The 14930-nt window shown below is 35.1% G+C and overlaps 3 protein-coding genes across 3 annotated transcripts; 1 reads left to right on the top strand and 2 right to left on the bottom strand.

Annotated features, from left to right (window-relative positions):
- Nucleotides 1-624: 624 nt before the first annotated feature.
- Nucleotides 625-7271, bottom strand: Pi4KIIalpha (phosphatidylinositol 4-kinase II alpha). The gene is made up of 10 exons (XM_018541152.1): nt 6489-7271; nt 6223-6341; nt 5597-6089; nt 5252-5517; nt 5014-5153; nt 2890-3156; nt 2236-2556; nt 1646-1895; nt 1263-1534; nt 625-981 (listed from the first exon to the last, which is right to left on the bottom strand). Exons 1-10 carry the CDS (start codon nt 6868-6870, stop codon nt 726-728), a joined length of 2766 nt encoding a protein of 921 aa, XP_018396654.1. The 5' UTR covers nt 6871-7271; the 3' UTR covers nt 625-725.
- Nucleotides 7272-8573: 1302 nt separating this feature from the next.
- On the bottom strand, nt 8574-9452 carry LOC108774776 (uncharacterized). The gene is made up of 3 exons (XM_018540975.1): nt 9090-9452; nt 8797-9024; nt 8574-8723 (listed from the first exon to the last, which is right to left on the bottom strand). Exons 1-3 carry the CDS (start codon nt 9262-9264, stop codon nt 8593-8595), a joined length of 534 nt encoding a protein of 177 aa, XP_018396477.1. The 5' UTR covers nt 9265-9452; the 3' UTR covers nt 8574-8592.
- Nucleotides 9453-11869: 2417 nt separating this feature from the next.
- LOC108774582 (zinc finger protein 808) lies at nt 11870-14797 on the top strand. The gene is made up of 4 exons (XM_018540722.1): nt 11870-12242; nt 12324-12449; nt 13005-14469; nt 14781-14797. The coding sequence occupies exons 1-4, from the start codon at nt 12090-12092 to the stop codon at nt 14786-14788; spliced, it is 1752 nt and encodes a 583-aa protein (XP_018396224.1). The 5' UTR covers nt 11870-12089; the 3' UTR covers nt 14789-14797.
- Nucleotides 14798-14930: the final 133 nt, after the last annotated feature.

Here is a 14930-nt window from a genome sequence, read left to right on the forward strand (position 1 = left end):
GTATGTTACACATGACACGTATGTTCAAATGCGGAATAAAATATATTGTAGAACAAAATATAATGGTTGTTCAATTATTTTCTTTCTACTTTAATAGATATACATGCCATACTGGAATAAGGTAGCTTTGCGATAATTGTTGATTTGTTTTATAAATTTTAGATACTCTTGTTTCTATCACAACAGAATATTTTTCTATCAAAAAAATTGTTGCTTTATAAATAGAATAGTAAGGCAGGAAAATTAAACTTAAGGTCTTTTGATTTTGATAGGCGGTTACCCCATAAAACTATTCAGCAGTCAGCTGTTTATTACTGTAGCTATATTTAGAATAGAATTCACGATTTACTTGTGCTTTCCGTACCCGAAATCTCTTGGAGCAAGATTATTGATTTCAGTACGTTATTAATTTATGAAATGTTATCAATACATCAATTGAATTATGAAGAATTATAGTTAATGCAATTATTTCTATGTTTTTGACCGACACAATTTTTTAGCAATTATTAACTTTCTCGGAAAGAAACTTTAGTATACTCGACATAAATATTGAAAAATTTAAACAATGTAATTGCCTTTTACTTTAAAATAATTTTATTCGTAATGAGGTTTTTTGTCCTAAAAATAGAGAATGTTTTTTGTTGCTTTTTGTGGATTTAAAATAATATCAAAATAAATTGTAATTTATCTTCAGCATACGGTAGATGATTTCAATCTAGAAGTATTTAACACGCTGCTGCCGGAGTAGATGATACATTATCCTGTTTGTCGGTTGGACAAGGACATTCTGTGGACGAATCGCCCTCGACATAATGACCTGGCATGGGATAACTCATATGATAGATCGTGTCGCTGACCATTGGATGTTCTGGAGCTCGATATTTGCTCTTTTGAGCCCATGGAAGTTCCTCTTTAGGTTTCGGCGTCCACGTTTGGTATGATAATTTATTTATAGTCTCGCAATCGATCTTAATTTCTGGCCTGGATAGAGTGCATCGCAAGATCAATTATGACTTTATAAGCACGAAAAGATTTAAAAGACGAAATAAGATGATAGTAACAGGCGCTAATTACGTTTTGCAAATATATATAGTTAAATTAAATCAAAGCTAAAATGATAAAGAAATTAATTAAGTCAAACAAGTCTTTTAAAGGCGTCCTTAGAGGAAAAAGTTTCCTCCTGAGAAAACAAGTTTTTGCTGCATTATAAACGTTTTTTCGATTATTTAAATTTCTTATATACGTTTTTCGTTTCTCCTCACCTGTAATATTGCATAACGGGTTTGTAACTGCGAACTGGTTTTATCACGTCGGGTTTTACATACGATAATCCGGTAATCGTCTCTCCCTCCAACGGTATATCGACTGTGCGAATATTATCAGAGGGGACGATAAGATCCGGGCGTAATGTCGTTTTCGTTACGTATTCACAACGAGATGTCGTTTCTGATTGCATTTTAGCGGTTGTCAACGTGGTTTTAGCGCGTGGCAGATATGGTTTTCGCTTTTCGGTCCAGACTCGTTGATAACTCAGCTACGAGATGACTCGCATAAGGATTATGAGAATTATAAACCAAACTATTTTTGGTAACTTTATATAGCGGCTTTTGTATCGCGCGGCCTAAGGATAATTACGAAGTTGCACCTTGCTAGTCGTATCAGCAGATATTTTTGCATCGGAGGTAGAGATATTGCCACAAGGAATGAATGGCACTACGCGCTCCACATGACCTGGTAGATAGCTCTCCTTGTAGATGGTTTTATCTGTAAATTTCTCGCCGTAAGGGAGTACATACGTCGCGATGGGAAGGAAAGGCTTCTCCATGGAAATTGCATCAGTCTCCATATAGCTTTCGGAATAAGTGGTCTTGTCGCACATCGCGATTTCCGGTGGCCTTTGAACATTCGGATTAATATCATTTTTTATATTACAGAAAATGAGCATGCAAGAGGAATATTTCTACAATTATTACATAATTATATTGAGCGAGCGTGCGCGTGCGCGTGTTGTGTGTGAGAGAGAAAGAGAAAGAGCGCAATCTTATTATTTCATATTCACATTTTCTTAATATATTAAAATAAAATAATATATTATAATAAAATTTATATATTAATAAATAAGATAATTCTTCAGATTATATATACTTATCTACATTATAGAAAATAATTGCACAATGTCTCTTTCTCTCTGATTTTATTATTGTTAGAACGTAACACTCAATGTGCGATACGTACTTGTACGTTGGTTTCTGCGTCCAAGGATGAAATTCTTTTTTAACGACGACAAATGGCTGGTAGCTTAGTTTTTGTGTCGTCTCTTTAGGAAGCGGCTGACTTGATGGACGGTACTCTAATATCGGTTTGAAACTAATTACAGGTTCAATATGCCCTGGAGGAACGTAGGACAGTCTTGCCATCGTTTTGTCGTCCAACGGGGCTAAACTTGTACGAATATTTCCACAGGGTATAATCATTTCTGGCCTCTCCACATGTTTTGCCGCGTAATCGTGACGGACTGTCGTTACGTTTTCCATCGTGCCTGTGGTTGTCAGCGGTCTAACAATATGATTATATTAATGATTATATTACTCCAAACTTTATCAATTGATAAAAGATGATATTAATTTTCCAATTTAATTCTCAAAGTTGATCTATATATTCATAGTCCATTAATTATTTTAAAATTTTTAAGTAATGTCTTAAGATGCTATATAATACAGCTCTGTAGTCGGTTCATAATCGATTCTTGTATTTAAGAATGTTTTAAGTACAGTCTTAAGACGTTATGAATTAATCAAAGAATCGTTAATACACTAAATAAATGCTCTTTTTGCAAAACGTAAATATTGATGTACATGATAATGGAATATATAGAGATATTTATCTTACCTACGTTTCGGTATGATAGGTTCTGCTTTAACGGTCTGCCATACAGGTTTGTAGGATAATTTGTTTGTTGTTTCATCAAAAAACTTGCCAGTACTTTTCTGAAAACTGTGAACGGGCCGAATTGGTTGAAGTCGAGCGCAACGCATCGCTGCACGATCCATATTTAGATAAGATAAGTGATATGTCGTTCTATCTTCAAGTTGCGCCGATGGTTTCTTGTATAAGCGCTCGGGTGCAAAGGATTTTGCACGCGGAGGCTGTATGTATCTTTTGTACTGTGGTTAGTAACATAAATGTTCAAATCGTAAAAATATTAATAATTGTTAATAATATGACTATATATTGTATAATTGTATATTATATACCAGCATATAATATACAATAGTATTAAAATCTTAAAATTACACACAATCGGATATTTATAATTATAAATTATAAATACATTAATTTGCAATCTGCTAATTAAATTATTATAACCAAAAGTTCAACATTGCATACAAGATATCAGTCACAATAATCAATTTTTCAACACTGTTATTTTAAAAGCATTAAAAATAATTAACTAAAAATTTATAAGAGATTGAGAATATTGACGAGATAATAATTACTTTTGTCTTGCACGGACATGTTATCGTTTTGGTACATAATGGAGCTTTCCTCTTTGAACAAGGCTCAACAACCTCCATATTGCTTCAATCCCCTTTCTTATAGTAATATTGTATATATGTACAATGCACAATTGCATCAATATTATTCTGCATAAATGGTCGTAATAAATATTAAAATATTCAAAATAATATCTTGGAGTCGAAGTTTCATTACATTTTAAAAATCAGATTAATATGTACGTCTGACACATGGTTTAGAACTAACTTCGTGTTATCTTCGTCGTAAAGATATGTCGTTGTAATCATGGTGTAAGAATTACACCATGGTATGTGATATCAGTTTTAAAACTTGCATAAAATCTCACATGATTCTATTTTTCTCACGATACTGCATGTATTACAAAGAGAAAATAGGCAAAATACAATTTCATAAAAATTGCGCTAGAAATTCTATTTTATCTATGTATTCCAGTAGCAATTTCATTTGTACTTAATGTTATATATAACTACGTGGAATTGCTGTTGTCAGTACATATGTGACGTAACGTGACATGCGTACCACAAGCATCACAGTTGTTTAATTACCAAAAAATTTATACAGTGTTTTAAGTGTCTAGTAATCAACACGTAGATTAGAATAACTAATGTCACCTTCTTAACGTGTGGAAATAGGTGAAAGAAAATATCATATATTAAAATACAAAGATATTCTTATCTCTCAACTTTGAAACTGTAATATGACATTAGTCGTTCTTTTAGGTATTGATCTATGCAGATTCTTTTTGCAGTACCGATTGGCACAACTACAATGTGTATGCGTGTTATTTGTGTGTCGTATGTGTGTGTGTGTGTGTGTGTGTGTGTGTGTGTGTGTGTGTGTGTGTGTGTGTGTGTGTGTGTGTGTGTGTGTGTGTCGTGTGGAAGACGAGAGACATTTCGTACAACTTGCATATGTATCTTTTTCGTGTTCATGGAATATATATTATATCTAAATATCATACGCGCCCTTTTTTACATTTTGTTCGCCTATTAAGCGATTAAAAGAAAATGTGTTTTAACATTATATATGTAATATATTTACTGTATACAATATAGTTGTACGAATATCTTATATCCCGCTTAAACCGAGAGAAAGAGATTATAAATACAAGATAGCCTAGAAAGAATGACCGCGTCCTCCCGATCAAATTGCAGCCGCATTGTAGAGATAAAACTTAAGAGAGGTAGAATGAACTTAGAAAAATAAGTAATAACACTTTTCGCGGCAGAAAGGACAATGACACTGATACCACTGACACTTATTCACGAACACTCGATTCAAGTCATGAGTTCTCGTTTTCAACACCAGGAGAAGAATGGACTCTTATTCTGGAAGCGCTGGGTAAATGTGTCAGAGAATGAGAACAACCTAGGAGTGCCATTTCCTTTGGCCCTAGAGCAAAGATATTTGTAAGAGCATGATAACATTGCCATATATCTAAAAATATAGGAGCAACAAATAAAAATATATATATACTTTTCTACAATTACAGCCGGCATTTGTACCAATTGCACAGGGCTTTTAGCGTCTTTTAGAGCTTGTTGCAGATTCAAAATTTGGCCGCGCATCACGCTCATTTGCCTATCGAAGTGATGTCGATCGAAGCCCTTATCTTGCTGCGGGAATAAATGAGTAAATTATACTTGTGTGAGATTATTGTTGCAAAAACAAACGGAATACGATACGCTTGTCTCAAATAATATATACAGCATACTTTAAACAGCTGATACAAATCGTCGCAAAGATCCTGTACGAAATTCTGATCCGAGAGTTGCGGCAGGACCAGTTCTCTCGTGACTTCACTGAACGGCTGTTTCGCCTGAGTTAACCATGCCCAGTGATAAGGATACGCTCTCCATGAATCAGGATGTTTAAAGGGGAAAGCCAGGCCATTATCGATCGCTGCGATCTTCACTTCACCCTGTTCAGATCCATTCTTGCTAACGCTAGTATCGTATTTGATCAACCAATTATCGTTACCTATGAACGAAAAATCAATCGTGAAAAAAGAAATCATGTAACTAATTCTACTATAGACAGAAGAGACTTTAATATTTACCTCTGTCTGTATTTCTGATGATATAATCTAAAATGACTAAACGCTCAAACTGAAGTTGGAATTCTCGACTTAAGCGTGCTGGCATGGATTCGCTTTCCCATCGCCTCAGCCAGTAATCAGCATCCTTGTAACCATCCACAAAAACTTGAAAGGAACCAACTTTCGGCGGTAGACCGATACGATTAAAATGTGACCCCACTGTAGGGAACTGGTCCATGATAGCTTGCTTCATACGCGCCTTCTGACGGTCTAGGCGAGGATAATTGAATACCTCGCTGACAAGTTTCACGACTCTAGTATTCGGTACGATGCCGAGGCCCAGCTTTCGATCGACTAGACTGGCACCTGCTTCGCTTAAGTACCCCTGATTTGGAATCAAGCAACTCCTGCCAAAACAACATGGACAGCATAGCTTGTGCATCCATTTTGTCCATTTTGGATTCAATCTGCCATAAGGTTCCTCATCTTTTGGTTTGAACACACCTATAATTTTCTGACAAAACACAGTATGGAATCATTTACATATCATGTATGGAATCACTTGTATATCGCTATACTTTATTAAATCAGAAGTGACGATATCACCTAACTTTGTTATTTTTTAGCAGATAGAAGTTAGAGCTTACCCCTGCAGGATTTTTGACAAAATAACTCCCACTGGAACCTTGGTATATCCTTTCTGGATAAACTCCATTGTCTATTGCACATTCAGCCTGCCACACCAGTTCTGAGAACTGTGGATCATCTACAAGTATACGCATCAAAGGTAATTTTATAAGTGATAAGTATGATAATTCTTACAAGGTCACTAGATATCATGAATCCATCAACAAGTATGGAACACAGCTATGGAAAGTAAGGAGACAACACTGTGCGTTGCCGCTGAACAAACCTGGAAATCTATTAAACGTGACGTCGAGTTCCAAGCGACCGAGGAGAGGCTGGCTCTCCCGGTCGATCCCGGAGGAATCTATGGCTAGAGTTTGGTCGTTGCTTAAACCAGGAATGAATTCGACGTCGGGAAGCAAGTCAGCTGGCGACGGCGGCTGATCGGCGTTGTGCAACGGCAGACGCTGATTGTGGCTGCTACTGCTGCTGTTGACAGGCGCGATGGACAGATCCACCAGCGCATCGGTCTCCACCAGAACGGCAGCGGCAGCAGCGGCGGCGGCGGCGGCAGTGGCAGCTGCAGCGGTGGTAGCCGGGCTGCTATTATTCTGGCTATGGTACTCTCGATAAGGCACGTGCAGTTGCCGTTGTTCGGAGTCGCTCATCACAGACTGCTCGCTCCCGTGACGACGATCCCGCTCCGCGAGGATCAAAGCGGACCTCGCTCTCCGGTTAATTCCTCCCGAGTTCGCACTCGGGGTCAGGTTTCTCTGCTCCGTACCGATGAATGATTGCTACTCTTACGACATTACCGCGTGCTGCCTTCTGGCTGGCCTTCTACCTGTCAGCGATGCGCGCCCGTTCTTAGTTTCTCCCGGTTGCTACGGTTATACGTATACGTGCCACCGTGCGAGAAATACGTTAGCATCGTCGTCGATGCGTCATCCGGATCACACGTATTAACGCACACGTAACGTAGCGTAGGTAGGCCAATACGCGCAGCTTGCTGCCTTGCTGTCGACGGCGAGGATGGTGACAAAGCGATAGGGGAAGAGGGGCGACCTATTGCGATCTAACCCGATTAACCAAAATACGGCCCGTCATCCCAGCGGCGGATGCTATCAGCTGATAGGATTACCGCCATGTTGCGTGACGCGTATGCATTTTCTCTTATCTCTCTCTCTCTCTTCTCTCTTTGTGTTTTTTCCCCTACCTCTCTCTTCCTTTTTCTATCTTTTCCTCATATGATCCGCCGGGATCTACTACAGTTATCGCTTTGTTGTATTCACTCGCTGCGACATCGCTGTGATTGATTCCGACCGGATTTAAATAACTGCGGCAGATGCAGGTGCATTCAATGTACTCCAATCCAGGCACTCTCGCACTTCGGTATATTCGAGACTTTTCTTCGTGAACGTTGGGAAGGTTATGATTACGATTCTTTTTGTTATACAAATCGTCCTCGTGTTCAATTTTACTTTTTTTTTCTATATAAATAATAATGGAATAATACATAGTGTTTAAATGCTTGCATACAACGATTTTTAATGACATTCATATTTGTTTTAACTTTTTTGAGAACTGTGTACTCCAAAAGCAAAATTAGATAAGAGAGTGGGGGAGAGTAACACACGTGTTCGACGTGTGCGAAAAGTTAAATGTATACAAGAATTAAAGAGTATATTGAAAGATATAAAAATAAAATTATATACACAATGCTAATAAGTTAGTTAATAAATAAGTAGCGCGTGTTATTGATCAGTGATTATAATGCAAATTTATACATCTCGTATTGAATATATGAGTTTTTTTTGTGTGTAAAGAATGGAGATAAAATAATTGTTTTTTAGGTTTTTGAAAATTATAGTTTATATAGCGATTCTCTAAATTCATCTCTTTAAATTCTCTTAATTCATCTCATTTATCTTATCCAATATTAAAATAAATATAATATTCGAAAAGTGCAGGGAAATTTAAAGGACAATTATAATATATTGTGTATGTAATTAAAAATTATTAAATTACGAGATCTACATATCTTTAAATACATAATATTGGTCTATTTCTATTATTGCCTTCTGCGTCATTATGAAACATGCAATCAACCAAATATCAATATAGAAGTATGAAATGAATATAGTATGAAACAGAGTGTGATATATTGCATACCTATGTCTTATATTTAAATATAAATCAATGCTAATAATAAGTTTGAACAATTAATAATGTCAAAACTTTAAAAAATTTACATATTATTATCAATTTATTTTTTTTCAGTGTCAGGATTATTCAATAAAATATACTCAATATTACAAATTCTTGTTAAATAACTAGTTGTGCTTTCCGTCACTTCTTAGTGTTTGAGGATATATGTAACGAGAACAGCATCATGACGGACTTGAAAAAAGATTTCTGATTTTGTCATCACAACTTGTTAGATGCTCTCCTTGTAAGGGACGTTTTGTTGGTGTTAGATTCAATCCCTCGTAGTTCACACTCTGATTACGCGATACGTTTTCTAAAAGCATACAGAATTTTTATTGTTTTTGTCAAACAATAAGGACTTAGGCATATCAAATGTAGCGGCAAACCTCTAGAACGCTTTAAGTCTAACTTAGAGTGATGTAGCAATCGAAAGTACAAGGGCGAAAGTGATTTTCCTTTAAACGAAATTCGCCCACACTTGATGGAGTGTGCGCGGGGAGACAGCCATCCGCTCATACTGTTCCAGGACTTGCTGAAGTCCGACAAAGTTGCAGGTAGCTCAGACAATGGACGATATTTTCGTTTGTACTTCTTAAATAAATGTTTGTGTTTGTCTGAAATTTAATTCTAGCGAGGTTCACTCTTAATTTCAAAATGATGTAATTTTAACGAGCAATACCTTTCATCGGAGATGAACACAATTTCTCATAGAAAAGACTATCGTCCGTGTATTGATTAAAATTGAAACTAATCTTCGGAGATTGCAGTAAAATATAGCGGTGTACATTGCTCGCGTCGAAATCGAAGTAAGCATCATTTACTTTCCGATTCCTGCATTGCTCATTCTTGTACATATTGCCTATTCTTGTGTTCAATACGCTGAATAGCGTTCGCAAAGATTTTATCTGTTTGCAAGTATCCTGAACGAATGGCAAACACTGCGATAGATCGGAGAAATTGGCGACGTTTTCATGATGTAATATTTGCACGAATACAAAGTGTAACAGCGACAATAAAGTAGAAAACACGACGGAGCCATTCGCATAATTGCGAATTAAATGCTTAAAATAAAAAAAAGAAAATTATTAACCGCAAGAACTGTGAGAGGTACAAAATTTTTATTCAATTACCTGCACCTCACATTGTGTGTATACTAAATTATCGTAACAAATTTCGGGAAATTTGTTTGCTTCGATTATCCCAGAATTCGAGTTTATCCTTGAGACAAGTTTACACAAACGATTGCAAGATTCCTCTAATTCGTTCATTTCTTTATTTTTCCTACGTATATATTGGACTTTTTTGAAAATATTTCTTTTCCATACTGTACCGCGAGAAGAAATGTCATAAGTTATTAATGGTTGCATTCAGCAGAGAAAGCAACTTTGTGTTTTACTATAATTAATTACTATTGTAAGATTCTTCAATATGAATTGTTATATATTTATATTCAGTAGGAAAATAAGAGCAAAACCGTAATCATATTAAAGAATTTTACAAGCAGCAAAGCTGCTTTTTCTCTCTCCTTTTCCATTGAGAACGCAGCTAATGAATAAATCACCAGGAAAATAACGTGTATCATGTACTAACAGCTTATGATGTTAGAATCTTCGACATCTATCAATCGCTTTTGGATTAATGAATCAGCTGGCAGATCGAGAACTAGCATTTTTATATTTTCTTTTCTGTCAAAAATCTCAGATTTATACGCATCCCATGTCTCGATCTCGTCGCTAAAATATATAATGTGATTATTGTATAAGTTAATGTATCATCATTAATTTTGAATAAATAATAGTGATTTACTTGAAAAAATTATATGCAGCCTTCAGTGTTTCCTCCATCTTTTTATGAGTTTCTGTCATAATACTGTATTTTTGCGCAATTGTGTTATTGAAATATGTTATTATTAAATCCTGTATTGGACTTATACGTGGTGCGTTTAACAATTCTCCTTGAACTGAAGAAATTAATTCGGATAAATGACAATTGGTACAAAAATAAAATACTTTCTTTTCTATATATTAAAAGGTGATTCTAAAATAAATTTGTTTTATCGATTTTTTCAACCAAGTATCTTTCTAACTGCCTTTACAAATTAAAAAATCCTTCTCCATAATTGAAGTATAAACGATAATGTAGTCCAAACGAGAGAGTCGATTTTGCCAAAAATAAAAAGTTGAAAACTACAACTAATGCTTACTTTATATATAAGTTTTATACTTCGTACGTTAAAACAATCTTGGTTTGGACTAGAGATTACATGATTACAATGTTGAGTACTTAGAATTAGGTTTAGATAGTTAATATGAAAGATCAGTTACAAAATTTGTACATATGTATGTGTATAACATTGATGTAGTAGTGTGTAGTGATATATATGTCAATGACACGTAAATCATATGTGTGTATAGGTCTACTAAATCGGTAAAATACAGATGACTTTAGGATCCTCTTAAGCACACATATTACATACATTCTTTTTTCATATAAGTTCTAAGAGCAAGTTGAGATAGTTTCCACATAATAATTTGAAACTTGGTTCCTCCAGACTGGAGTAAATGGGTTATTAGTATTGATGGAAAGTTAAGATCGGGATTGTCTCGCGATAAGTGGCACAGGAAGTCTTTCATTTCAACACGGTATGTTGCTTCATCTTTTTTGCTCAAGATTGGCCATTTAACCATTTGTTTAAATAGTTTTTTGTCACATATAGATGACAGATAATGTGATACATGCAGGAAGCCCACTGTATTAGGTTTATTAAACATATCCTTTAAAAAAAATACTCCTATTATATACAGTATGTATAATTTGTAATGTAGTGTTATATATAAAAATTAATATAATTATAAAGATTTTTATCTTGGAGAAACGTTTTTGTACCTTTTTAAAGTGTTGTTGAAACTCAACCGAAGGCGATATGACTTGTGTAAGTAAAAATACATTTTTGTAAAATGATGAACTAATAGTTGTAATTTGAATTTCTTTTAATTTACTCATTATGTACATGTAACTTCAATTAGCCTGTTTTGTCTGTTTTGTTATTTATGCTATGAAGAATGTTAAATCCACACAAATACATTGTTATTTAAAATACTTTGTTATAATGTTTGTATACGTGCAGACGGTACAGACATGTCGTCGCGCCACTCGCACGTATTGTTAGTTGAACTATTTGCACTCTTTGTTTCTTCTCTCAAGTTATATTCACATTACTTACACTTTTTGCATTTAAAATGTAGAATTTTCATCTTCTCTCTCTTCAATGTACGAAAAGATTCACTTTCTCGCTTTTTTTTCATTTCGCCGCACACATTTGTTTCTCACTTTAGGTGCAAAAAAAATTTTTAGAGATTTCTCTGACAACACGAACAGACCTAAAGTCTTATTGGCGACGTTTTGCGGCACGATGGCGTCGATGGCGATCTCTAGTGTGGCGTAGACGAAACAAAATTTGACAGCCGTATGGACGACGGCGAAAACGTCAAAATAAAAACGTAGAATTTCTAAAAACAATAAGAGGATATGACTAATGAGAAGACCGAATGAAATATAAAACGAATAAACGATCAGAGACAGTGTATCATAAGAATTAGAACAACAGATTAAAGATACCTGTTCTATAAAGAAAAATCAAGATTGAGCAACATTTTTTGGTTTGTCAAACAGCGGAGAGATGTTTATAGTCACGAAAGAGATCGACAGTGAGAACATCAGCAAATTGTGTCGCACGTGTTTGCGGGAAGACGGTGACAAAATGGTATGCTTGTTCGTGGGACCGGCTGGTTCCTCACTCGCCGCTAAATTACGATCTCTCTCTTGTTTGGAAGTAAGCAACACATTTGTCTCATCTCGAATTTAATGTAAGTTTCTGAAAGATTAAGCTTGTATTTTGTGCGAATATTTATAGGTCTGGCAAGGAGACGGTTTGCCTGAAAAAATGTGCGACCGTTGCGTCACCAGAGCAGAATCAGCTCTTTTGTATCGAGAGCAATGTCGTGCTGCTGACAGGGCTTTGAGGCAAGCAGCGTTGAAGGTAAAAGGATTTTGTTTTTATTGTAACATATATATCCAGTCTATAGCCAAGTTTGCTTGAACAAAATTTCTTTCTAAAACATCTACTGATAAATTTTGTTAGCAAAAAAGTTACAAATTTGATGCAGAATTAGTTATATCAGGTACTGGAGAGTTGATTGTGAACTTGAGATGTTGATCAATGAAATTATAAATATTTTAGTGAATTTGCTCACTTTTGTAATTTTTATCTTAATTCAAGATGCATAATTAATCTTCTGATTGGTCATAAAATGTCAAAAAATAGAATTTATTTATGTGATTTGACAGCAGATTGATGGCAAAAATCAAACAGATTTGTACATAATTTGACAGATTAGCAGCTAAAATTTGTATTTAACAGATTCTACTCAATTTCTATAACAAATGTATTGTTAAGTTATTTTTGACAAAATGTGAACTTAATGCAGATTGTACTAATCTGCTGCACTTTTCTGATTAAATTTGTAGCCAATCTGCTAGCATTCTTTGGACAGTTTGCTTACTGGCCAGATATTAATAATATGTTTAAAAATAGGTATCCCGATTGACATCATATACTACTGTTTCTGGCTGCAAGCTCTATCAAAATCAACAAAGTCAAGGATTTATGCCTGTACAAAATTCTCATAAGACACTAAAATGTGTGGAATGCGGCGCAGTATTTATGAATTATCAGGAACTATATGCCCATAACCGACTCCATTTGCCATTTATTCAGGACAACATACCTATGCAGCATATGCACATTGTAGAATCTCAGAATCCATATCTTAATTTTACTCATGTCAGTTCAAATTTTGCAAACGATAACATTCCAAGTACACAATTATCTCCGTTAGTTAGGCCAAATATGATGCACGCTATGTCACTGAACGAAGAAAGTTCAAGTCGAGCTGCCTGTGCCTTACATTGTTCCTTGTGTAATCACACTTTTACCAATAGAAGACAATTGATAAGTCACAATATAACACATAGTACGGAGAGTGTTGACATGTCGTGCGACAATGAGAACATAGAAATTTGTGAGAATTCTAATCATATCCCACAAAATTTAAGTTACGAAAGATCAATTCATTCCGTGGATAATCCTATTCAAAACTTGTCGTATCAGCGATCCACCGTGGACGATACTGATGGAATACAGAATATAAACTTTCCGGAAAATATAGATCTTGATGGTGTCCAGGAAAGCAGCTCGGAACGTATGCAAAATGTAACGATACATTCCGAAAACGATGTATCGATTGCTGAAAACTTGAGATTCATAAAATCGCCCGGAAAAGACACACAACTCGCGATGGAATATCACGGATGCCAAAGTGACGATAATTATAAACAACTCGACATAAAAACCACGGAAGATATTCATGCTAAGAAGCATCAGTGTGAAGTGTGTTCGAGACAATTTTCACAAAAATCTAAATTACTTGCTCATCAGCTATCTCACTCTGGTCAGCAACCATTTAAATGTTTAAGTTGTGGCAAAGGTTACGCATCGAAAAGCAAACTCAGTGCACATATGAGATTACACACCAAAATCAACGTACATCAGTGTAAAGTGTGTGATAAAATATTTTCATATCCATCATACTTGGAGGAGCATATAAAGGTCCATAATAAAAGTAATAATACGTCACAGAGTAAGGATTATGAATGTACGACCTGTAACAAACGCTTTCGGCTTTTGAAAAATTTGAAAGCTCACGAGAGACTTCATACCGGAAAAGGTGTGCAATGTGAAATTTGTGATAAAAAATTTAGTCATAATTATAATCTGAAAATGCATTTGCGAACACACAAAACATCAAAAGTACACAAGTGTGAGTATTGTGATAAGCGTTTCGTACAGAAAGGTAATTTGGTCGAGCACTTGCGAATTCATACTAAAGTGAAACCTTTCGCTTGTAAATTATGCGGCAAGAGATTTGCGCAATCGAGTCACCTTAAAAGCCACGAAGCCTCACATGGTACATTGAGGCAACACCAATGTCGATTATGTGGTAAGAAATTCAAGTTGGCCAATCATTTGAAACGGCATTTAAATTTACATACTGGTACAAAGACTTACAAGTGCAATCAGTGTAATCAAATGTTTTCACAGTCTTTTAGTCTAACGAGACACTTAAAGAAGCATAATGAATCGCATATATAATTTATATCATAATACATTGTAATTTATGTACATGTAAACATGTGAAAACAACTATTGTGAATACAAAATTGTTTTATAATTATAAACATTTTTTTCTGCGCGTGATTATAATTAATTGTTACTTTTATTCTTTTACAATTATCTTCATGCTTCTTCAAGAAATTTAAGAGAGAATTCTAAGAAACCTACTGAGATCTTAACACTCTTCTTGGAATAATTGAAATAATACGATAACAGGTAATCCCATTTTATCATAAAAATTGTATTTATCATACAATTTTATATTTGTGTGCGCGTGCACGTGTGTGT

This window comes from Cyphomyrmex costatus, unplaced genomic scaffold (genome assembly GCF_001594065.2).
Source record: "Cyphomyrmex costatus isolate MS0001 unplaced genomic scaffold, Ccosl1.0 scaffold1053, whole genome shotgun sequence".
Classification (NCBI taxonomy): Eukaryota; Metazoa; Arthropoda; class Insecta; order Hymenoptera; family Formicidae; genus Cyphomyrmex; species Cyphomyrmex costatus.